General features: G+C 47.1%; 1 protein-coding gene across 1 annotated transcript in view; it reads right to left on the bottom strand.

Annotated features, from left to right (window-relative positions):
* Nucleotides 1-8941, bottom strand: part of LOC120589780 (multidrug and toxin extrusion protein 2-like) — a 38294-nt gene extending 29353 nt beyond the window's left edge. The window contains 9 exon segments of the mRNA XM_039847397.1: nucleotides 407-515; nucleotides 1560-1627; nucleotides 2108-2221; nucleotides 3311-3408; nucleotides 5661-5873; nucleotides 6557-6705; nucleotides 7449-7517; nucleotides 7781-7909; nucleotides 8819-8941. Coding sequence (XP_039703331.1) covers nucleotides 407-515; nucleotides 1560-1627; nucleotides 2108-2221; nucleotides 3311-3408; nucleotides 5661-5873; nucleotides 6557-6705; nucleotides 7449-7517; nucleotides 7781-7909; nucleotides 8819-8941 — 1072 coding nt within the window.
* Nucleotides 8942-23074: the final 14133 nt, after the last annotated feature.

Here is a 23074-nt window from a genome sequence, read left to right as displayed (position 1 = left end):
AGCTCCTGGGGATGCTGGGAGGGGAAGCTTACAAGAGGACCCTGGATGGCTGGAGGGAGATGCGTGGAGAGGAAAGGCCTTTGCAGGGTCACACAAAAGTGAGTTATGGAAATTGGCGAGCTGTGGCTGGAAGGCCCAGAACCCCAGCAGCAGAGAAGGAGTGGGAAAGGGGCACAGCAGGCAAGAGAGATGTTTGCTACTGGGGTGGGTTAGGGAGGGGCGCACCGTCAATTCATCAGCAGGGACTGCTCTGGGCCAGACTGCATGCAGGTATAGTAAATTTGGAAGATAAACCTGTCTGCTCCTAAGGCCAGCCCTGACTCCAATGTGCAGGCTCTCCTCTGGCCCAAGCTATTGACTTTCCAGCTTTCCAAGTCCCCACCCACTAGCAGAAGACTCCGCCCACCTGTGCAAAGCACACCAGAGATGGCTGATTGCTTTGCTTTCACAGTATCTGAAGCTCCCCGGGCCGTTCCTACTCGAACGCAGACCGCGGTGCTGAGCCCCGTGGAAATCTGGGAGCAGAGGTAAAAAGATGCTGTCAGTGGAGCCACCCTTCTGCCCCTGGGATGGGGTGGGTGCTGAGTCCGGAAGAAGCCTGGGCTGGCAGTGGAGCAGTGCTCCTGCCCTCCAATTTGGGCCATGAGTGGAGAGAGGAAGACAGGACAAATCCCTGGGAAGCAGCATGAGGAGAGAGGACATTCATGGATGCGGACAACAGGCAGTGACATCTTAGGTTAGGAGATGGGGTGGGAATACCCTAAGTTAGCTACCCAATCCCACCCCCACCCACTTCAAACATCACCCGTAGACTGGCCTTTCAACCAAAATCATTGTGCTCCCCAAAACTCATGAGTAAATGAATTTTAAAGACTTGAGTGTGGCCCTAAATTTGCCAGAAAAGTTCCCTGTTTAAAGAAAACAATCAGTGGACCCATTTGTAAAAATAAGAATCACCTTATAATTAGTTTATAAATGCAGATTTTTGTGAACCCTTGGCTTAAACCTGGGGTCACAGACTGCATAACCCCAGGAGCCTGGCAGATTTGTACATGAGTGACATGGGACAACCCATGTCCCTGTGGAGAGAGGGGGGCACTGGGGATCAAGTTGGAGGAGACCTATCCTCGCCCCTCCTACTGCACATCCCAGTAGGAGAGAGCTGGGGTATAGTGTCCCACCAGGTACCTCCGCTCTCTCCTACTGGGATGTGCAAGAACATGAGCCCATGGCTAAATGGAATGTCCCACTTTGCAAGAAAATGCAAAAATCCAGATTATGATGTGAAATCTCCCAATTTTTAAATGGTGCTAATTAATTTTTAAAAATTCTAACATTACATGAGTTCAATATTTCCCCTAGTGAAGTGTCTGTGGGCCACCCGTGTGTGAGTCTGGTAGGACCTGGACCCGATGGGCATGGGAAGTCCAGGAGGGTCCCTCAGAAGACAGAGATGGCCCTTGGGGTGACAGGTTACCCCTCTCCTACATACCCCCAGGACAACAGTGGGGCTGGGCAGGGGTGGAGGGATTGGCAAAGGAACCCCTGAGGAGCCTCACCATGTAGATTACGGTGGCCACCTCGTAGATGATGGACTGGGCCGAGAGGTCCAACATTCTGAGCAGGCCTGCAGGAGAGCATGAGGTAAGCACCTGGCCCTGGGGCCAGCTAAGGGACCCTGGGCTAACAGAATGTCTCTCGCTTTGGAGGCCAAGGTCTCTCGGGGCTACTCCAGCACCGACCTGATTCTCAGGTTGTTTGGACTCTGTGCTGAGTGTTCTGATGAGTACACACCGCATCAGGTGAGGGCCCCACACCCGCCATGCTGTTCAAGCTCACACACCTCCAGTCCATTCAATTTCTCACTCTTTTATTGACTCATCTACCTCCACCTGGGTATCCACTCAGTGCCAGGCTTATGCTGGGCAATGCTGGGGTCCCAACACAAAAGGCCCAGGCCTGTCTTCTGGGAACTCACAGCCTGGTGGGGAGACAAATGAGCAACTGATCTAGACTGGGTTGGGCTGTCGAACTACCCATTCGGGGAGGAGGTTTCCGGGCTGGGTAAGTCACCAACATTGTTTTTCCGCCCTGCTCTTCCGCATACCCATGACAATGTTCCCGATCTCGTAGGCCCACCACTCAATGCACATCATGAGCATTCTAGGGATAGCCAGAGAGAATAAGGGGCCCCAGTCCTGCAGGCACTGGCTGGACCAGACTAGGAACAGAAGGCCCAGTTGCTGAGCAGCAGCCCACCCAGTGTTCCTGCCCACTACCAAGAGCCACTGATGGCCTTTGGCTCTGCCCACTCCTGGGCTCAGCTCAGCAGGTCCACGCACTTGGCATTTTGCATAGGACATGCCAGCTGGTCCAGTGCTGGTGGGGGTGGGAAGATGATGCAAGGACAGGGCATCAGCTTACCTGGCTAGTGGCACAGAACAGTTCAGGGTGGGAGCCTCAGGCACAGGCAGGGGTCCCCACCGTGCCTATGACACCATAAGATCTTGGGCAACTACCATGCCATTTCTGGGCTTTGTTTCCTCAACTGAAAATTTGAGTCCTTATCTTTGCCCTGCCTCCTCAAAGGATTGTTGGGAGGATGGTATGTGATCGACAGTGCAAGAGGATTCACAATGTAGATAGAGCTTTGCAGACTTGGAGCGGGGTGCAGCCATGCAGGACTGTCTTGCCCCCTGAATGAGGCCCAGGGGCCCTAGAGTTGTTCCTGAAATGCCTGGAAATGGAGCCTACAGGTTACAGAGTTAGGTTTCAGGAGGCAGAAAGCTTGGACCCAAAGCCCGAGAGTGGACAGGCATGGGTTTGAATCCAGCCTTCCCTGATGTACCACCTCTGGCATTTTGGGCAAATTGCTTAACCTCTCTGTCTCAATTTCCTCCAGGTAAATAAAATGAGAATGATAAGATGTTGTGAAGCTTAATAGAGGTCGGGAGTGTCTGGCACCTGGCCCTCTGCTGACATGTAGGAATTCACCTGTTATCATTATTACTCTAATCACCATCCTGAGATCAAGGGGACTGTCGAAAGTCCCTTGAGCCTGTTCTCAGCAGGGCTCTGTACTGTGACTCACAAGGTGGTGGGACCCAGGGCCTTTGGGGGTGGGTGCTGAGAAGTAAATCAAAGGAGAAGGGGTGCTCTGAAGGAAAACAAAGTCAAACCCGGGATGGGGCTCCTACAGTGGGGCTCCACCTGGGCCCTCTGCCTCCCAAGGGAACACTGGTACCTGTGCCGGGGGCTCACTAGCAGCTCACTTGCTCAGGTCCCCCAAAGGTAGGGAGGCCCTCCCCACCTGTCCATGTCTCCAGGTGCAGCTTCTTTAGCACAATGTAAAGAAAAAGGAAGATAGTCTGCACGAACTGGGAGATGGTGTTGGCACAAGCAGAGCCCCTGGGAAAGGAGAGAGAGCAGAGCTGGCCCTGGGGAGGAGGAGGCTCCCCTGCTGAAGCCAGCATAGGGAGGTGGAAACTGAGGCATGGCTCACCTAGCCCCCGCATCTGGGATTGGCCTCACCCAGGAGCCGCTGGCACCATACTACACTATCCTGCCAGGGTCCCACTCTTGGCCTCTCCTGGCAGGCAGGGGCAGGTATGGGGAGTGGCTCTTCTTGTCTCTTTGATGGGGAGTCCCCACCAAGTTCCCCATGACCTCACCTCCACTTTTGGACAGTGTGGGCAGCCTCCACAATCTTTGGCATGGGTGAGGCAAAGATGATAACTGACCTGCCCCAGTCAAGGGTAAGGCACTTGGTGGGCAGTACTCCCCATCCAGGTCCCCAAAGCCCATGAGCCTCACCTGTGTGATTTTAGGCAAGTTACATAACCTCTCTTGCTTGTTTCCACATACATACTGAGGATAATAATGCATGTATACTACATGTATATATACAAAGTGCTTACAAAACAGTATTTGGCACTGTATTTAAGTATTCCAAGTATTAAGTAAGCATCATGCAAGTATTATTATTATTATTTTATTAGTAATTAAGTTTTTGCAGCTGCATTTTGTGGGAGAGATTTGCTTTGATAAACGAGTTGCCACAGTGATAACTTCATAGGATGTTTTCTCCTGACCCCGCCCCAATGGCTGTTTGACAAGATACTATCACCTTGGTTTGAAGAGCCAAAGCATGGTTTCTAGGGAAGGCTTAAAGGAGAAACACCAGCCTTTTCAGGTGGTTTCCATGATACAGAAGGAATTTGGAGCTGGCCGGGCACCAAAGAGGTCATGGCACCGGCCTTTCAGTGCAGGTGTGGCCAGGGTACACCCTGCCAGACCTGGACATCCTTTAAACATCCTGAATTCACCTGACCCATTCCCTTCCCAGCTCCCTCCTCAAGAACTTCAGCCCCTGGTGCCATGCAGAATAGAGGGGTGCTGCAGTTCCAGAGATGGGAAGATAAACTCCAGTGGGCAAGGCGATCCCTGATACAGAACTGCCAGGGAATAAGTAACATGCATCACTAAGCTTCAACGAATCAAATAGTATAGCAGTGGATTCCAGAGTAGATATACAGGCCACTGGGTCAGGCCAGAAATCTCAGGAACTAACCCCAGTATACACCCTGCTTATTTAGTACTTAGTAAATTTATGGAGAAGAGAAAGAAAAGAAAGTCAATAATTAGTCTTTGAAAAAGTTTGTTAGATAAAGTCTTACATGTAAAAATGGAAACCATATAAGGGATCGAAGAAAATATAGGCAAATGTTTATATAATCTTGATGTGGGTTAAGTGTTTTTAAGCTCATCAAAGACAGATATCATACAGGATAGGATTTATGGACCTGTTGTATATACATTAGAAATTCTTTAAGTAAAAAATATCAAAAAATTACAAAGCAAGTGACAAACTGAAAAATGTTTGCAACATATATGGCAAAGCATTAAGATACTTTTCAACACATTATTATAATTAGAAAAATATTAACCTACTAAAATAAGCAAAGGGTGTAAACAATTCATGGAAGAAAAACAAATGATAGATAAATACATGACAAAAATGTTCAACTTCACTGTCAATAAAAGTTATGTTCAAACAATTCCTAATTAGAAAAAAATTTAATAATAATACTCTGTGCTGATGAGAGTGTTACCAGTGGGAGTAGAATTGGTATAAATTGGTATCAAAAGCCATTGACTGAGTAACTCCAATTACAATAATGCATCTTCAGGAAATCAATACAGATGTTCCCAAAGTTTTTCTATAAGAATGTTTATCAAATCTTGTTTATAATAGTGAATATTGGAAACAACCTAAATACTTAACATATAGGGATTGGTTAATAAATTATGGCACTACTTGGATATATAGATACCATGTAGCTTTTGAAATGGTTATTGTGGAAAGCTGTTTAATCATATCAAGAGACTAATGACATATTTGAAAGGGAAAAAGCAAGTTATAATACAATATACACACATTGGTCCCATTTCAAACTATATATGTGTGTTTGAAACCACACACCCATGAATAGAAACAATCCTGGAAAGAAATACTAACCTATGTTCTATCTGGATGGTAGGATTATAGGTGATTTGACATTTTTCTTTCCCAGGCTTTCTACAATTTCTTCAATGAGGGGTTTTCTAATCACAAAAACACGTTCTGTTATTTTTTAAAAGTTTAATCTGCACTGACTGACTGGAAGGGGAACTTCTCTCCTGCCACTTCGGCCATCTTCACGGCACAGTGGAAAGCCTCTGTGGCCGATGGACTTCCCCAGCAGATAGGGTGAAAAGGCAAAAAAACCCCAGAATTTGGGAGAGTGTAAGCCCACCCTACCCTCCTCCAGGCCCAGCGGTGGCACTTTACCGGAAGCGCTGGCATGAAAATCAGCACGCATTCCTGTGTTAGCCTGCAAGAGAACCGGAAGCTCTGGAGCTGACCAGGCTGTGCCCTCCTCGACCGGGGACATCCTGAGCACCCTGGGTCTGCTGAGAGGCTTTCCCAGATGCTGCAATTCTCCGCCAAGGCAAGTGAAACTTTAGCAGTTATGACAGGAAGGTGCCATCAGGTGGAGCCCAAGTACCCAACCACAGGGACCTCATGACTAGAGAATCCAAATGTGCAGTGACATTTGGTTTGTAAGGGAGGTAAAAAGTTCTATCTTATCAAGAAATAACCAAATGAAGTGCATGTAACATGGAATTTCTAAAATTAATAATAAACTGTATAATTCATCAGAAATTGGTTCGGTCCTCTTTCTCCTTTTTGGAATACGGGGTAGTGTACATTTCATTTCTTCAAAAGCATCTGTGAAGTTCCACCTAGTGTTGGAACATAATTATGAATAACATGCAAATTCTTTATTTTTCTCTTTCCTCTTAAATTAAAACTGGCCATTTGTCAGCCTCCTGCTGGTCACAGCTGGAGCAGCACGCTGTGTGTGCATATCCCAAAACCTACCCTAGAATCGTCTCTAGAGAAGTTGCTCTTGTGACCGACCTCCTGTGAGCCAGAGAAGCATGGGGCCTAGGGGGTGGGCTTCTTTAGGGGCTCCATTCCCTTCCAGGCTTCCCAGCAGAAGTCAAGTGGTACCTGGACACGTCCTGGTCCTGCCTGAGAAGCAGCAAGATCTGCTGGGTGTTGAGGAAGAGGGCTCAGCAGGGGAAGCAGCAGAGAAGCAGTATGAGCGTGACCCTTTGCAGGATGACTCCCACGTGCTTCTTGTTGGGGCTGCCAAAGACCTGCAAAACAGCACCCCCTTTGCTCAGCACCTTCCCCATCTCTCCAGTGAGCTCAACCAGTGTGTGAGCCTGCTAGCCGCGCTAGTGCTGTGAGTGGCCCCTGCGCACAACAGGCACCAGTCAGTAGCTGACATGTGGCAACCCTAGGTACAGCCTGGGCGGCTCCCTCTGCAGGGGATGAGCCTCCTCGCAGAATTATAATAGTTTACTGAGTACCAGACTTTGTCTACCTGTTGTCCCCAGTTTTTCAAAAGCCACTAATGAGGCAAGCGTTATTCCCCCACATCACAGCTGAGACATAGGCGGTTCCAAGCGCACTTGCCAAGTCACTTGCTGGTAAGTGACAGCCAGAGCTGAACCCAGATGCCCAGGTCTCCAGGTCCATCATGAGCCCAGAACCCCGAGGGGCAGCTGAGCCTCACTGGGCTGTGGGTCCCCGAGGTCAGGGGGATCCCAACTGTGCACCCTCAGGATTGACATACTAGGGCAGAGAACTGTCTCCACGGTTCTCTTGCCCATCTGCACAGACTCTTTCAACAGGAAAGTCTGGTTCCCTGACAGTACTCTTCCTTAGGGATTGGTGGTGGGGGTGGGGGTGGGGGGCTGTTGCTCCCTCCCCCAGTGTCTTTTTGACAAGCTCCCAGCTCCAGGGCACACTGAGGGACCTTTGTGGGGGGAGTCCTCCTCCCCTAGCAGCTGAGGGATAGGCTCTGCTCCTGTCCAGCTCATGGAGGCCCACCTACCTGAGACACTAAGGTGTCACAGGCTGAGGAAAAGCCAAATCCTCTGGAAATCCCACAGACATTGACAAACTGGAGCCATACATAGGAGAAAACACAAGGCTTGTCAGGCAGGGCTCAAGAAGGGGAGGCAACCCAGCAGCAGCTCTGATGTGCAGCTGAACCAGAGACCACTCCTGGCCAGCCCTGTCCACCTGCATGTGCTGCAGCCCAATGAGAAGGGGCCTCAGGTCATAACTGTGGATGCAGCTGTCAGCCCTCATGCTGTGTCTTCTTGGAAGCCCAGGGGAGAAGCCCGGGAGAGACCAACCCCGCACAGTCACAGCTGTACTCACGGTCACCGGGAGAGTCACTGACGTCAACTCCACTTTGCTCAGGTGCCCACAGAGCACTGAGCTCACGACATAGATCATGAAGTATAGCACCTGGAAGGTGATGGCCAGAGTCAAGGATGCCACTCAGCCCTGCCTCAGCCTGCCAGCCCCCACCAACCCTGAAGCTCCCACCCATCACAGCTCCAGCCCCACATATACGCCAATGACCTGCAAAGAACACTCTCAGCCATCAGGCAAATTGCCCACACCAGAGAAAACAAGTATGTGTCTAAGGGTGACACAGCAGCCAGAGCTGGAAGTCAGGAGACCAGAGTGCTGCTCCTTTTGCACTATCATTAACCATGAGCTGCATGAACCTCTGGACTCCAGTTTCCTTGCCCGAAAGTGCAGGAATGCACAAGAGGCACAGAGCCTGGAACTCAGAGCTTAATGCAAGCTTTTGATGTTGTTATGATAATATAACATATTCTCATATTATCAAAAAAGAAGTGGAATAAAATCCACCAAAATCTTGGTAATGGCTACCTATGAACAGGTGGTTGGGATTAGAGATGAATTTCTTTCTTCCTTATAACTTTTGTTTTGTCTGAAACTTTTACAGGGAGCAATTTGCTCAACAAAGCTGTCACTAGTTTTTGTGGTCAGAAAAAAATGCATCTAAAGCCATTTTCCTTGTGAAAATAAAATGGACAGAGAGCCCCTTCTTCCTCTGCAAACGCCTCTTTGGGGAGACCTGCAGGCTCCTGCATCGATGGATCTCACTTGTCATTGTGGGATCTCTCAACCCAGCCTTTGGGTTTTTGAAGGAGGGCACATCTGTTCCTGCTGAGCATAGCCAGGCCCCACTGCCACCCCTGGCACTGTCCAAGAACAGCTGTCCTGCTGTCACCTGCTCTGAGCAACAGCCTCTGTACAGCCTGGACATGATCAACATGGCAGTTTCTGGGGAAGGGTATGAGCAGCCCCTGGCACATCTCATGTTGTTACTGGACAGCAGGTAGACCCCAGACTCACCGGCCCCCCACCCCGCCTCCTTACCAGGGGTCTGGAGAGAACAAAGAGCTCCCGTGCCTCAGCCCTGAAGCCAACAGGGACCAGCCTGAGGAGGGAAGGGCAGCAGCCCCCTTTGTCCAGGGGAACTGTGTCCTGGAGGTTGTCCATTGCAAGCCCAGGGCACTCGCTGGCCACCCTGCACACCTGAGTACTCCCTCAGGCAGCCTGAACGAGGGCAGAGCAGATAAAGACTTCTGCCCTCGTGGTGAGGGGGCTCGGGCCTGCCCAGAACCCCTACAGGGAAGAAGGAGCCAAAGCTACAAAGTCCTGGGAAGGGTAGGAGGTGGGATGAGGGGGGTGGGGAGCAGAGAGTCATTGCAAGCCCCCCAACATACCCTAGGGTTAAGGCAGTTTCCAACCAAAAAGGGGAGCCTCCCTGGGTATGTAGTTCCCCACTCCTGGCAGTCTCATGGTGCCATGAGGCATTTGGAGCATGCCGGGCAAGGCCCAGCAACTGTGCGGCAAGGAAGCAGGGAACTGACCTAGGCAAACTCAGTGGCCCAAGAACCTTGAGGGCATCTCAGGCTCCCCACTTACCACAGACCGGCTGCTGCGAATGTCAGCACAGAGCTAGCCCAAGATGTCCTCTCCAGCTGCAAGTCCTGGAGCACCAGGAGAGCCCCCTGTGGGGTTGGCCTGGTCCTCCGGCCCTGCCCTCAGGTGACTGCCTGGGGTCCTGCCAGATACTGTTGGTGCTGGGGCCTCTGTTAACTTGGTTACTTGTTAATTCTGTTAACTCTATACTTGGTTACACTTCACCAGCCTTTTCCTTTTGGCCTTCCTGATGTCCTTCCTGAGCCATGCACCCTGCCAGGCCAGGGAGCCAACGTCCCTATCTCTGACCCTTCCTCACTGTCCCATGACTGCAAAACACCCAGTTCTCCACTGAGGAAGGTGGAGACTCTGGCCTTCTGGTCCCTCAGCTCCACATATATCTTCAGGTGAAAGAACAGCTGGGCAGGACCAAACTGTTTGTCTCCTGCCTGTCCCCAGGCCTTCTGCTGAGCAATGACCAACATCTGCAAAATGCCCGAGATCTGCAAAAACCCTTCCAACTACTGCCTCTTAGATTTGGCACCTCCTTCTCTCTGCCTCCACCCCAATACCTCTTCCCTCCATCCTTCACCCTTTCCTGCTTTCCTCTCCCCCTTGTCCCAAAAGGCTTCACTGGGCACCTGCCCCCATAGAAATACCTAGGGCTCAGTCCTGACAGGATGTCAAGTCACTCCCAGCTCTGTTGTAAGGGGAGAGACAGAACCAGCTCGCAAAGCCTCAGCAGTGATACCTGAAGAGTGCAAGACTCCTGAAGAGCAGAAGTTGGTGGGGGCACTTCTGGCTGGGGAAAAGTTCGAAAGAATTAAAAAGGAATATTATTTAGCACTAGAAAGAAATGAACTATCAAGCCATGAAAAGACATAGAGGAGCCTTAAATGTAGTTTGCAAAATGAAAGAGCCCAGTCTGAAAAAGCTAATACTGTATGATTCCAACTATATGACATTATGGAAAAGGAAAAACTATGGAGACAGAAAAAAGATTAGTAATTGCCAGAGGTTTAGGGGGGTGAAGGGGTGAGTTGGTGGAGCACAGAGGATTTTTAGGGCAGTTAAATTATTTCTGTGATATTATAATGGTGGATACATGTCATTATACATTTGTCAAAACCTATAGAATATACAACACCGAGAGTGAACCCTAATATAAACTATGGACTTTAGTTAATAATATATATCAATATTAGTTCATCAGTTTTAACAAATGTACCATCCTAATGCTAAATGTTAATAGGGGAAGCTGGAGGGTGGACAGTAAGGAGGCATATATAATAGGCACTCTCTAAACTTTCTGTACAATTTTCCTAAAAACCAAAAACTGCTCTAAAAAATAAACTCTATTAAATATGGTAGACAACATAATAATAATAGGTAACATTTATTTAAATTTATAAGAAAAATTTCTTCCCTCTTGCACATTTAGTTTAAGAATGAAGAGGTAGCATCGTTCACAGTACCCAAAGAGTGGAGACAATTGAAGTGTCCATCAACTGATGAAAAGATGAACAAAGTGTGGTATGTCCAACAATGGAATAGTTTTGGGACATAAAGAGGAATGAAGTACTGCTAGGTACTTCAATACGAATGAACCTTGAAAAATATTAAGCTAAGTGAAAGGAGTCCATCACAAAAAGAGCACATATTATATAATTCCACTTATATGAAATGTCCAGAATAAGAAAACCCGTAAAGACAGAAAGTAGATTGGTGATTTCCAGGGGCCAAGGGAATGGGGGTAAGTGAGAATGACAGCTAAGAGATATGAGGCTTCTTTTAGGGGTGACGAAAATGCTCTAAAATTGATTGTGGTGATGGTTGCACATGTCTGTGAATATATTAAAAGTCATTGAATTGTATACTTGAAAAGACTGAATTGTGTGATATGTAAATGATAGCTCAATAATGCTATTAAAAAGCTATTGAAAATGATGTGTACATTGCATGGGCGGGGGGCGGTGCTGTGATAAGCTCTGTACCTCTAGGAACATGCCCGGCGCTTACTATCCCAGCCTGGTCTCCCGGTTTGTGGCAGAACCCATAGAGGACTGTGTCAGGGAAGGTTCCAGACCCAGTAGGTGAGGCGGGGTGGGGTGGTTATCTGCATGCCCAGTGCAGAACCCAAGGCTCTGAGAGATTGTGTGAACAAGGCGAAGTCCCTCGCTGGGGCCAAGCTGAGCTTGATTCAAACCCGGGTCTGGTTGATGCCACTGGGACCAACAGATGTGCTGGGGGTCCTGAAGGATGGAGAGAAAGCAGGTGAGCTATGCCAGGCCAGCTAACCAGGAGCCAAGGACCAGGAGGGGATGCAGTGGAGTGCAGTGAGCAAGGAGGCACTGCCTTGGCAGAAGGCACCTGGAATGCCAGCCCCAGGCTTTTGATGTTCCTGCAGCCATTGAAGTACCACTGTGGGTTTCTGAGCATGGAAGTTTGAGTCCTCCAACTGCCAGGGCAAGCGATTCCTACTAGGGAGAGGGTAGAGAGGGGAGACTAGCACTGGGCTGGCACTAGGCTTCCAGGAGGCAAACAGAAAAGAAGGAGGGGAATGGAGAGAGGGCCTTTCATTTCCTTCCCTCAGGCCAGGATCATCATTTCCTTCCCCAATATTTTAGTCCTTAGTGGGCAGTGGTAGTGGCGGGAATCCAGGTTTCCCTTTTGTCTCTTACTCACCTGGTCCTTATTTTAAAATATCCATCATTTCTGAATCGAAACAGGTACCAAGGGAAGTTGTTTATTTTTCCTGCCTTAGCTAAACAAGCCCCACAAGATGTCCTGTGAACCTGCAGGAGGACATTCATTGACAAGCACATTTTTTCTTGAGTACCTCTGTAACAGAGTGAAATGCTTGGCCTCTCTGACTTCATCTTATTCAAACCTGCTTTGTTCTCATGGCCTTTAGGTTAATAGCTTCTTGCGTATGGCCATGCTTTTTGTTAGAGGAATTCTGCTTGCAGATTAAGTTTAACAAAAACAGTCCCTACCAGAAAGTGTCTCTACCTAGGAGATAAGGAAAGTATGTATTGTTTATCAAAGATTTGCAGAACCTCATGACTAGACTCACATCAACTAAGGTCAACAGACTAAGTACAATCTTCCTCGGACCCCTGGGGGCATCCAGATGTCTGCGGTTGTCAATCACCTCTTGCTCCTCCCATTTTCTCCTTCTTTTGACATAAAAAGCCTGAACCCTGTACTTTCTTAAGATGAATTTGAGGCACCACTAAATCTCCCATCTTCTCAGTTGGTGCCTTCTCAATCAAAAAACCTTTCCTTACTCTAAAATCCGATATTTTGAGTTTTGACCTTTCAAAGCATCAGCTAACGTGCCAGGGACTGTTTTGAGAAGCTGCATTGGAGGAAATGAAAGCATCTTCCTAGGGGCAAGACCCCATGTTCTGAAGAAGGGGACGTGGGAGTTTGGTGGGGGGCAAACCCTGTGATGGGGGAAAGGTCATTAGATTTTTGGTATCCTGAGGGACCTGAAGGGGGACAGCCAGGAGGCTGTGGTGGAGGTGGTGGCAGTTCCTCATCAATAAGGGGCTGGGTGCTCAAGCCTATAAACCTCTCCCTCGTACCCTACAACATCCTTCCCCACCAGAGCCTGTCTCCTCTGCCCCAGAGCACCCCTTCAGTGCAAATTTCAAGATGTATAGAAGCCAGGGCTGAGATTTCAGCATCCACATCTGAGAGGTATACTGAGGCACTGGAACAGGGGGCCATCACCTGCATCTGCTTCCTCTGGATTCCCACCAGGAGACGACGCTGAAGCTGGACCTCTCCGAGCACCACTCTGTGTAGGGTTGGGCCGCAGGCAAGTAGCAGGGCTTCCATGGCATTCTTCCACAGAACCACTTTAGCCACAAGACAATGTAGGGATTTTGATATCATGATAGAAAACAAAAGAAACAATTCTCTTCTTAGCTGCAGGACAATGTCTTCCTCAGCTTTGTCCTAAGTGTTGGAGGGTAAAGGTAGCACATTGTCAGAAAGTACTACAATTTAAGAGAAAAAAAAAAAAGAGAGAGAGAGAGAGAGAAAAGCTAGCTTGTTAATTTCTGGATTTCAACATAAGAAAATGTGTCGTGAGATTGGAAAACAGTGACTCTAGCCTTAGAAACCAAAACAGCCTTCTTGTGTGCATGTGGCTGTGGCCTGCCCTCTGTGTGACAGGCATTCTCAGCACTCAGTCCATCCGCCTAGGAATGGCCTGTGTCCTGAGTAAGTCACCTCAATTAACCCTCACAGTTACCATGCACTGTAATTGGAGCTTGGACATAGGGCAAGGTCAGTTTAGTCCTTTCTGGCTGACCTTGAGATTTTCATACTCAAATCTCTTTACCTTCTTCTCACTCCAATTTCTAGAGTAATCTCCCAAAGATGCCACAATCATCTCGCTGGGAATTTTCATTGGTTCTCTATTACTACAAAATTGTCATAAATACTCTTTACTTAGTTTCTTTTTACTTTGTAGAAGACGAATCCTTATCCACTTGCTTTCTACTCCCAAGCAGTACGCTATGCTCCTGTGAGGAAAAGCTCACTGCCAGCTCTGCTCACCACCTGTTTCATGCTGTTACTCTGCCTCACCTATGCACAGCTTCATTCTTCCACCTCCTCCCCTTCCCCTTGACCTTCTGTCCCCACTGCTGCCTCCTCACATAGGGCATCTGTGTCTCTGGTCTCCCTGATGCCTGGCTGGCATCATTCCAACCCATTCTTCAGAAGGCTACCTGCATTATTGCCCTCAAAAAGAAGGTGGGCCTCACTGTCAGCAGCTGGAGAGGAGAAACTGAGAATAGCCCTCCCAGGCTGCAAGTCACGGCACATCTAGTGTTCACTTTATCAAAGAGAGGGAGTCTGTGCTAAACTTGTCTTTTTATTTTGTATTTTTGACACTTTGATACCTGGGGGCCTTGCTGACCTAGAAAGGACTACCTTTCCCAGGGCTAACTAATTCTTAGCGATACAAACAATTCTGCCTGTAAATAATAGCCAACAACTCTGTACCATTCAGATGCAAACCAACCAACCATTCACAACCCACCATGGATTCTCAGACTCAGGCCACTATCCATCTGCCCTAACCACCCCAGAACCAGGTACCAGACAACTAGGACAACCGCTACGCCCCAGAGCCACCTGAAATTATTCCAACTGGCCAGTGCTTACCTTGCCTCATCTGTTCCTTTCCCAGAAAGTACAGCAAAGGTTCTTGCCCACATTTCTCCTCCTAACTGATCCTGGTGCTTCCCCATGTGGCTTCCTGAGGTATAATGTGCCTCCTCCTCTTGAGAACTTTGTATAAGAAACTACCTTCTCCGTGGCAGTTGTCTCCTGATCTATTGGCCTTGCCTTACCTGAATAATAATAAAACCTGCATTTTAAAACAGTTCAAAAAAAGGGGGAGAAAAACTTCATTACTCAGAAACCAAGAACTTGGGATGACCAGAGTCTAGGCAGCCATCCCCACCTATGAGTCAGTCTAAGTTGTATTATCAGCCTACATTCAAGGACTTGCTCACCAAGGCATCCTGGGCAGAGTGAGAGGCAAATTATGGTGTGTAATGCATTGTGGAAGGTGTGCCCTCCATGAAAAAATGCATCGTAGGTGGGGACAGAATCAAAATCCAAGTGACCGAACATACTGGAGAATATAGGCTTTATGTATTATATTGGTGCAGGAAATCAGAGATCCATATAGTAGGATGATTCTCCCTCTAGAAAACAGAGTGCACATGAGAATCACCCAGGAATTTTTTTTTTTAAATTTCTGATGTGGGGCCGGTCATCTGCATTTGTAAAGCATTCCCTGGGTGCTTCCAATAATCAGCCAGGACTGGGAACTTAGCAGCTCAACAATGCCTGAGCTCTGGGTCAGTCGGCCATCTGCACTCCCCTCGGCTTTTCCTTCATGACTGTAAGATGACTGCAGCAGCCCCAGGCATCTTATCCCCCCACGACAACATCCATACTCAAAACTCTGTCTTAAACCCCTTTGGGGAACAAGATAACTATCTCAGAAGTTCCCCAACCAACTACTTCTAATATCACACCCACCCATACTTAAGTCCATCTCCAGAGGATGGTATTACTAAATATGGGGTTGAACCAGAAGTTCTAACCCTTGACTTCACTTTAGAATCACCTGGAAAGCTTTTATAAAAAAAAATACCACTACCCAGGCCCCGCTCAGATGTTCTGATTTAATTACTCTGAGGAGGGCCCAGACAGCTATTTCTTTTGCTTTTTTCTTTAACTTCTTATTGAAGTCTAACATTCGTACAGAAAAGCACACATATAATATGTATACAGCTCCATGAATTTTTATAAATTAAATGCACCTGAATAACCAGCAGCCAGATCAAGAAACAGAATTTTATTAGTCTCCTTTAAGTCCCCTGGTGTCTCCTTTCATTCACTCTCTCCCACCAAGGATAGCTACTATCTTGATTTTTAGCACCATGGAATTCTTCTGCCAGCATTCATTTAGACCTCCCCAGGAAATTTTCCCATGTGCAGCCAAGGTCGAGAATTACTGGCCTAGACACAGTCACTCTGGGGCTGGGTGAATATATATTGCTGCCATAGCCAACCTGAAATAGTTTTCTTGGTAAAGATGAAGCGTTAGGTGGCACCATGCTCAATGGTTACTTCTTAAATTAATAGATGCATGTCCTGACTCAGATTCTCCTAGTCCTGTCCCATTGGGCAGGGACCTCCTGAGCCTAGCCTACTGTTGGTTCTCTCCATTAACCCTATTCGTCCCTAGAGATTGCCCTTCCAGATTGCTGTGGGGCTGTTAGGGCTCAGTGACTTGATAGCTGCCCTCACTCCCAATCTGGCCAGCCCCTCTCCTGATTAGAGGATTTGGAAGGCACATAGTGGGCTGGGAGATCTCGGCTCCCATGAAGGCTTAACCCGGGGGAGCTCATGGACAGCTGCTTATGCTGCTGGGGGCACCCCTCAGGGACTTCCTCGGCCTTGACAGACAGGGGCTATCTAGCGACCCGCAAGCCCAGCCAGGGAGAAAAAGCTGAGAGTTTAAGAACCCAGCTGCAGGGATCCCTCCCAAGCATTAACCCCAAGGCTTTTTCCCACTGTCTGTCAGCAGGGCAGGTGGGGAGTGGCTAGCCTGAAACTAGGGGCTTTCTGAGGTCAAAGCAAGGTTGAGCCAGCACACCTGCTTTAGGCAATGGAGCAAACAGGAAACCAGAGCCCTGGCTCCAGACAGGGGCAGGAAGGAAATAAATCTGCCTTTATTTAAAAACAAGCCATAATTCAGACCAGCTTTGTGTGCAGATGACCCAGATTACCAAGGTTCAGGGACCCACCGGGTTACATAGCCTCCTGGAGCCACCAGCCTGGTCAGGCTGGCCAGGTAGGGGCAATACATAGATCCACCCCACCCCTTTTGAACCCCACCCTGAGGAGCTGCCTGGGGTTTCCCACCTTGTCAGCACCAGAAGACCAGGCAGGCCCTGCCCACAGCACCCAGAAGACGTGGTCCAATGCGCCTCGTGACCACCTCTCCATCACTAGTTGAACCAATGAGAGTCTCTCTATCAGGACTTTGTGGTTGGGCATGGGAGAGAGGGTCAGTGAGAAGAAGGTGGATGAGGATGGAGACTGTAGTTCTGGGAACATGGAGCTTGGCAGGCCCAGGCAAATTGTATGTAATCCCAAACTAAATGGGACTCTGGAGGAATGACGTATCAGAGGCAATTTGGAAGGTGAAGAGAGAAGAGCAGACCCCAGTGAGAGGAAGAGATGGGGGACCCTGTAGCCCTCAGAAAGAAGGGCCACAATATCATTCATTCAGTCATTTGCTTTTCTCAGTCTTTCCGTTTCTGGACACTACATGACTTGGCTGTTCCTTTTCCCTAAGAGATAATGCTCCTTCCTTACAACTTCATTTTTTTTTTTTTTTGAGATGTTCTGAGTGGAGGTCTGTTCTTGCAACCTCATGACCCCTGACTATGTGGGCCTGTCAGGGGGTCCGCACTTCCAGCTCTCTCCCCAGCCCCAGTCTCTGTGTCTTCACGTTGGCCACACCAAACAAACCCTGTCCTTGCTGCCCTTCACATGAGTCTTGCTTGGAAGAGGGACTGCCTAGCACCAAGGGCGAAGGATGCTTTCAGACCACCTAGCAAAACCTTCCTGACCAGTCAGATCATTTGCCAGCCTGGGGTATGATCACAGTAGTTTTCCTCATACCTGCACCCCTTTCATGAGGCAGTTTGTTGAACCCAACTGTTTGCTCAGGGAGTGTTAAACCAATTAAACTACTTCATTAGCTTGAAGTAGTTCTAATACTTCAGCAACCTACTTAAGCAAACCAAAACCTAAACCTGTAAATGCCTCAAGGTTAAGAAATCAAAACCTGAGACAACCAATCACAAACAACCAACTAGGCATTTCCAAATAAGGCAAAGGCTTGAGCTATAGGCAAACAAAAATTTCCTTCCTTTGCTTCTGCCTCTTCTCTTTAGAAGTCTGCCTTCTAGCTCCTGTCAGTAGAGTGCTCCTAATCACTTCCAGTTTGGTGCTGCCTGATTCGAACAGATTTTTGCTCAAATAAACTCTTACAATTTTTAATATGCCTCAGTTTATCTTTTAATAGGAGAGAAGAAATATATAATTTAAGCTCAGTTAAAGTAGACTAGGGTTACATTCTGATTCTGCCACTTTCAAGTCCCTTATTCTCTTTAGCTTGTTCTTCCTTTGTAATAAAATCTGACATAGAATTGCCATATGACTCAGCAATTCCACCTCTGGGTACATACCCAGAAGAGTTGAAAGCGGGAACTCAAACAGATATCTGTACACCCATGTTCATAGCAGCATTATTCACAATAGCCAAAAGGTGGAGGCAACCCAAAAGTCCATGGGTAGATGAAGGGATAAATATAATGTATATACATCTAGTGGAATATTATTCATTCTTAAAAAAGAAGGAAACTCTGACATGTACCACACAACATGTAAACAATGCAAACATTAAAAACACTATGTTAAGTGAAATAAGCCAGTCACAAAAGGACAAATACTGTATGATTGCACTTACATGAGGTACTTATATGAGAGCCCTAGAATAGTTAAATTCATAGAAACAGAAAGTAGAATGGTGGTTGTCAAAGGCTGGTGGGAGGGGGAGTGGAAATGTTTGCTTAATGAGTATAGAGTTTTGGTTTTTGCAACATGAAAAGAGTTCTGGAGATTGCATAACAATGTGAATGTATTTAACACTACTGAACTTTAAAATATTTAAGATGATTAATTTTTAATATTAAATATTAATATTTAAGATGATTAAAAACTGTGTATTTTACCACAGTTTAAAAAATCTCACAGAAAGAATTGATATAAGAAGAAAATGAGTTAACACATACAGAAGTACCTGGAACAGAGTAGACATTTAACAGATGTTAGAGGTCTCTTTTCTTTCTTTCTTCCTTAAATTCTTGACTCCTGATGTTTTAAAGATATAGACTAGATGAGAACAATTCATAAATAGCCCAGACTTTACCTTTATGTTATGTTCGCAGTTAACACTGCAGAAGCTCTTGGGTTTCTTAAGTAAGTTAAATCATCCTCATAATAAATTTTGTTGCATAACAAATCTTTTTGAAGAAGGAGAAGAAAGAGAAAGAGGAAGAGGAGGAGAAGACTCAAGAAAACTTGAGCATGGCTCGTGGCATTTTCATCCTGGCAGATTTTCTGTAGAATATGTTTGTGTGGAGTGTGGGAATGTATGTGTTGGTGTAATGGTGGTATATGTAGGTAGAGGTGTCTCTCCATTAGTATTAGACACATTATTCCATTAGATTTTATACCAACCTTTTCTGGTAGATAGAAATGCTAATCTCCATTTTATGAATGAGAGAACCAAATCAGAAAAAGTAAGTACTGATCAAATAAAGTGGCAGAGCCAGAATATAAGGCTGGGTCTGTACCGCCTCCAAAGTACATGTTCTTTCTACTCCATCTAGGGTGATAAAGAGCTTTTCTCCAGCCTAGCAGCTCTGCTTCATTGGGCATGTTGCCTTATACTGCTAGACTGTGAGCCTCACACAATTCAGCAGAAAAGAGTGCTTAATCAGTTCTCAATATCTGCCAAGGGCATGGGATAGAGGAGTGACAGCGTGTGTGTGCTGCCGTTGCCTCTCTGACCTACAGCATACTGAGCACAAGTATGGAGCAGAAATAGGAAGAAAAACTTTTTTTCTGTCTGTCTAGCAACTGCTGGCCTATTCTCTGAAAAAGGCCTCAGCATTGGAATGCTCAAGCAGGCCAAATCACCCCTCCTTCCAGGGCATCTAACTGGGGCCAGGTCGTCTCTGGTCTCAGCCTTTTGCCTTCCCAAGATAGAAAAACTGTTACTGCAGTTTCTACCAGTCCCCAACCCTATAACCTCCTACCAGGCAGACAAGCTTCTGGGAACAGAGAGCTGTTTTTGTCTTTCTTACGTACAACAGTTAATAGCACAAACATTTATTTCCCAGAAGGTCACATGAGGACTTGTAAGCTCATCTCTGGCCCTGGCTCAAATGGAAGATGTTCTATGAATGCAATGCCCTGGGACCAGGACTGGGCCACATTTCCAGGATGCACAGGAAGTTATTCAGGAACCTTGGCACTTGCAAGCACCATTGTCATGTGAGGGAACAAAGGGTGTGAGCTTGCTCCCCATCTCTTCATTTAGAAGCTTGAGTCAAACCACACAGGTGATAACATCTTCCCCCAAACCCCTGTGCACCCTTCCTACCCAGCCTGCTGTGCCTCTTTCTATTCTTGCTTTGCTAAGAGGCTAAGGCCTACCCAAAGTGTTGACAGAAGCCAAGAGTGAGCTCCCGGCTCACTTAGTATCTGGCAGAGTGAAGGGCTGCCATTAGAGCAGAGAACTTCATTGCCCGGCAGGAAATCAGAGGTGGAGGGCCCAGTCCTATAATGAGCACATTAGAAGATGCACATCCAGGAGCACATGGCTTCTCCCAGGCACTCTGGGTTCTAGGTCTCACAGAAAAGAGAGTGCTGACTGAGAGACTGCCAGTGCTGCCTGTCCTGCTAAACCTGACTCTGAGCCTGGATAGCTGCTTTGCATGTGGTTGGGTTGCCTGCCCAAACGAGCTCTGTTGCCTTTAGGAGTTAAGCAGCACAGGCCACACTCAACTGCTATTTTCAAAATTTTGTATAAACAAAGCAAAGGTGCAGCTTACATAACTAACACCCCCAGCTGGAGAGTCATCAGCTGGCATGGCTGATTGGTCATCAGGAGGGTAGCATGTCCACGGAGTCTGGCGCCAACGTTGGGCCTTGGTTGTCTATGGGCATAGCTGGGTCTCTCTCTCAAGCCATTTGTCCTATACTTTCTGCAAACTCTTCACTCAGCAAGTGATCTCTGAGGCCTATTTCAGAGTAAGGGGCCTAACGCAGACTTGGAGAACTGTAGAACCAGAAGAAGGAAATATCACTAATTAGTCCTTGAAAAGACACCATGCCAAGTGCTTTATCTGCATTATCTCTTTTAATTCTCACACTAATCCTAGGAGGTAAGCATTGCTATTGTAACTACTTGAAGATCAAAGAAACAGACTCAAATGGGCTGAATAATTGGCCCTTAGTTCAGAGTTGCATAAGGTAAGCTGACTCTCAGCATCCATTTCCACTTCCTGCTAGCAGCTTTCTGTGTGGCCGTGGCTAAACACTAGATTTCCAAGACTCCCCTGTAGCCAGGGTTCTAGGTGAGAATTAAGTTCTGTCTATATAGATGCACTTTTCAGGATTTGACTGGTTGGGCTGATAAGGAAGGGCATGAACACGTGATAGTTTTTGTAGCAGCCATCATGTGTCCAGTCACCAATTTGGTTAGGGTCAAGAGGCAGTTATGGTGGCAGAGCCATTTCCCAATCCACAGCAGTGAGTTCCAGAGGTCACTTCTGATTCTTCAGGCAAAAGAAGGTAACTCTCCTGAGGGGCAGTTATCATGCATCCTGGGAGCCATTCTCTGATTTTGAGAGATCTAATTCCCTTTATTGACTCTCTTTCTGTTGATAATACCTGCAGTGGTTCCTATTTCCTGTTCTTACCTGGCTGATACGGTCTTAGAGCAAATAAGAGACAAAGCTGGGGCCAACACCAGGGGTTCCTGCCTCCAGAGTCTCTCTGCCTGTTGGTTCACAGTACTCAGGCATGAGCAAGTTGATGTGCATGGGTGTTTAGAATCAGGAGGCCCAGCTGACAGCTGCTTGCAGGAGTAGGGAGGGAACACCAGGACAGAGGAACTGCTGGGAAGCATGGGCAAAGTCTCAGGTAGGGGAACAAGCCAGCCTTGCTTGGGAGATACTGGAACAAGGAGTGGACCGAAAGAGAAGAGGAAGAGAGATGGACACCAGCTGAAGGGAGGGGAAGGAGGTTGGAGTCAGTCCTGGCAAAAATGGTTGATTTTCTCCATCCATTAGGATGTTTCCAAATGTAAATAACTTAAAACACACTTCAAATGTTTGTTTGTTTTTTAAGTGAGGGAGGACAATTTATCATGTCACATAGTCATATATAACAAAAAGTCCAAAGATAGAGTAACTCTAGTGACTCAATAGTATCTTTGAGGAGTCAAGTTGTTTCCATTTTTCTGCCATACCATTCTCAGTAGGTCTGCTTATCCTCCGGCGGAGTGGGGCCGGGCGGGGTTGGGGAGGCTGTCCTCATGGTCACAAGATTGCTGCACTATTCCAAGTGTCACATCCAGGCATACCGTCCTCTAAGAAGAGGAGTCACCCTTTCTTGTGCTTCTATTTTCATTCTGGAAGGAACCTTTTCCAGAGTCCTCCAGCAGACCTCTCCTCAGACCCTATTGCCCACAACTAGGTCATACACTCAACTTTAACTAATCACTGTCCGGGAAAACATACTTCACTACTGCCAGGGCTCTCAACCTTGGCTGTATACTAAAATCACTTGGAGAACTTTTTAAAAAATTATTAATGCAAGGCTCCATCCTGAAACATAGAATCAAAAGTTCAGGATCCATGATGATAATGTGTCAATGTAAGTTCAACAATTATAACAAATGAACCACTTTGGTGGGGGATGTCCACAGTGGGGGAGGTTGTGCATGTGGAGGGAACAGGAGGTATACGGCAAATCTCTGTATTTTCAACTCAATTTTGCTGTGAACCTAAAACCACAATAAGAAATAAAGTTCAATTTTAAAAAATTAAGCTTGGAATCCTAGGCATTTGTATTTTTTTAAAGTTCCTAAAGTTATTATAATATTCCAGATGCCACAAGGCTTGAGGACCTATTGATTTAGACTATGTGGGACTTATCTCTGAGCTGGGGACAAAGTCACCTCTCCTTGAAGTGAATATCTAAATAAAATGGGGATTCTATTAGCAAGGAGGGAGGGGATGAACTTTGCATAGGCAATAATGCCTCTGCTACATTCACCAGAATCCACATGGTCAGTCCAAGACAGTCTAGGTAATTCCAGAGGATTTCTGAGGAAGTGGGAAGGTCAAAGAAGGGGCTGTTCTGCTGTTGGCCTGAAGGCAATGCTCATGCTGGCCCACAGAAGAGGCAGGGCAAGAGAACCTCAGAGGCAGAGGTGGGGTCAGGAGTCCACAATTAGCATCTGCCCTCTGTCCAGACTTTTGGAGTGTGAGGTAGTGGATTTCCCATTGTTTTACCTTTAGA

Source organism: Pteropus medius, unplaced genomic scaffold (assembly GCF_902729225.1).
Source record: "Pteropus medius unplaced genomic scaffold, Ma_sr-lr_union100, whole genome shotgun sequence".
NCBI lineage: Eukaryota > Metazoa > Chordata > Mammalia > Chiroptera > Pteropodidae > Pteropus > Pteropus medius.
The sequence above is the reverse complement of the archived record's forward strand: the minus strand, read 5'-3'. Positions and strand labels throughout refer to the sequence as shown.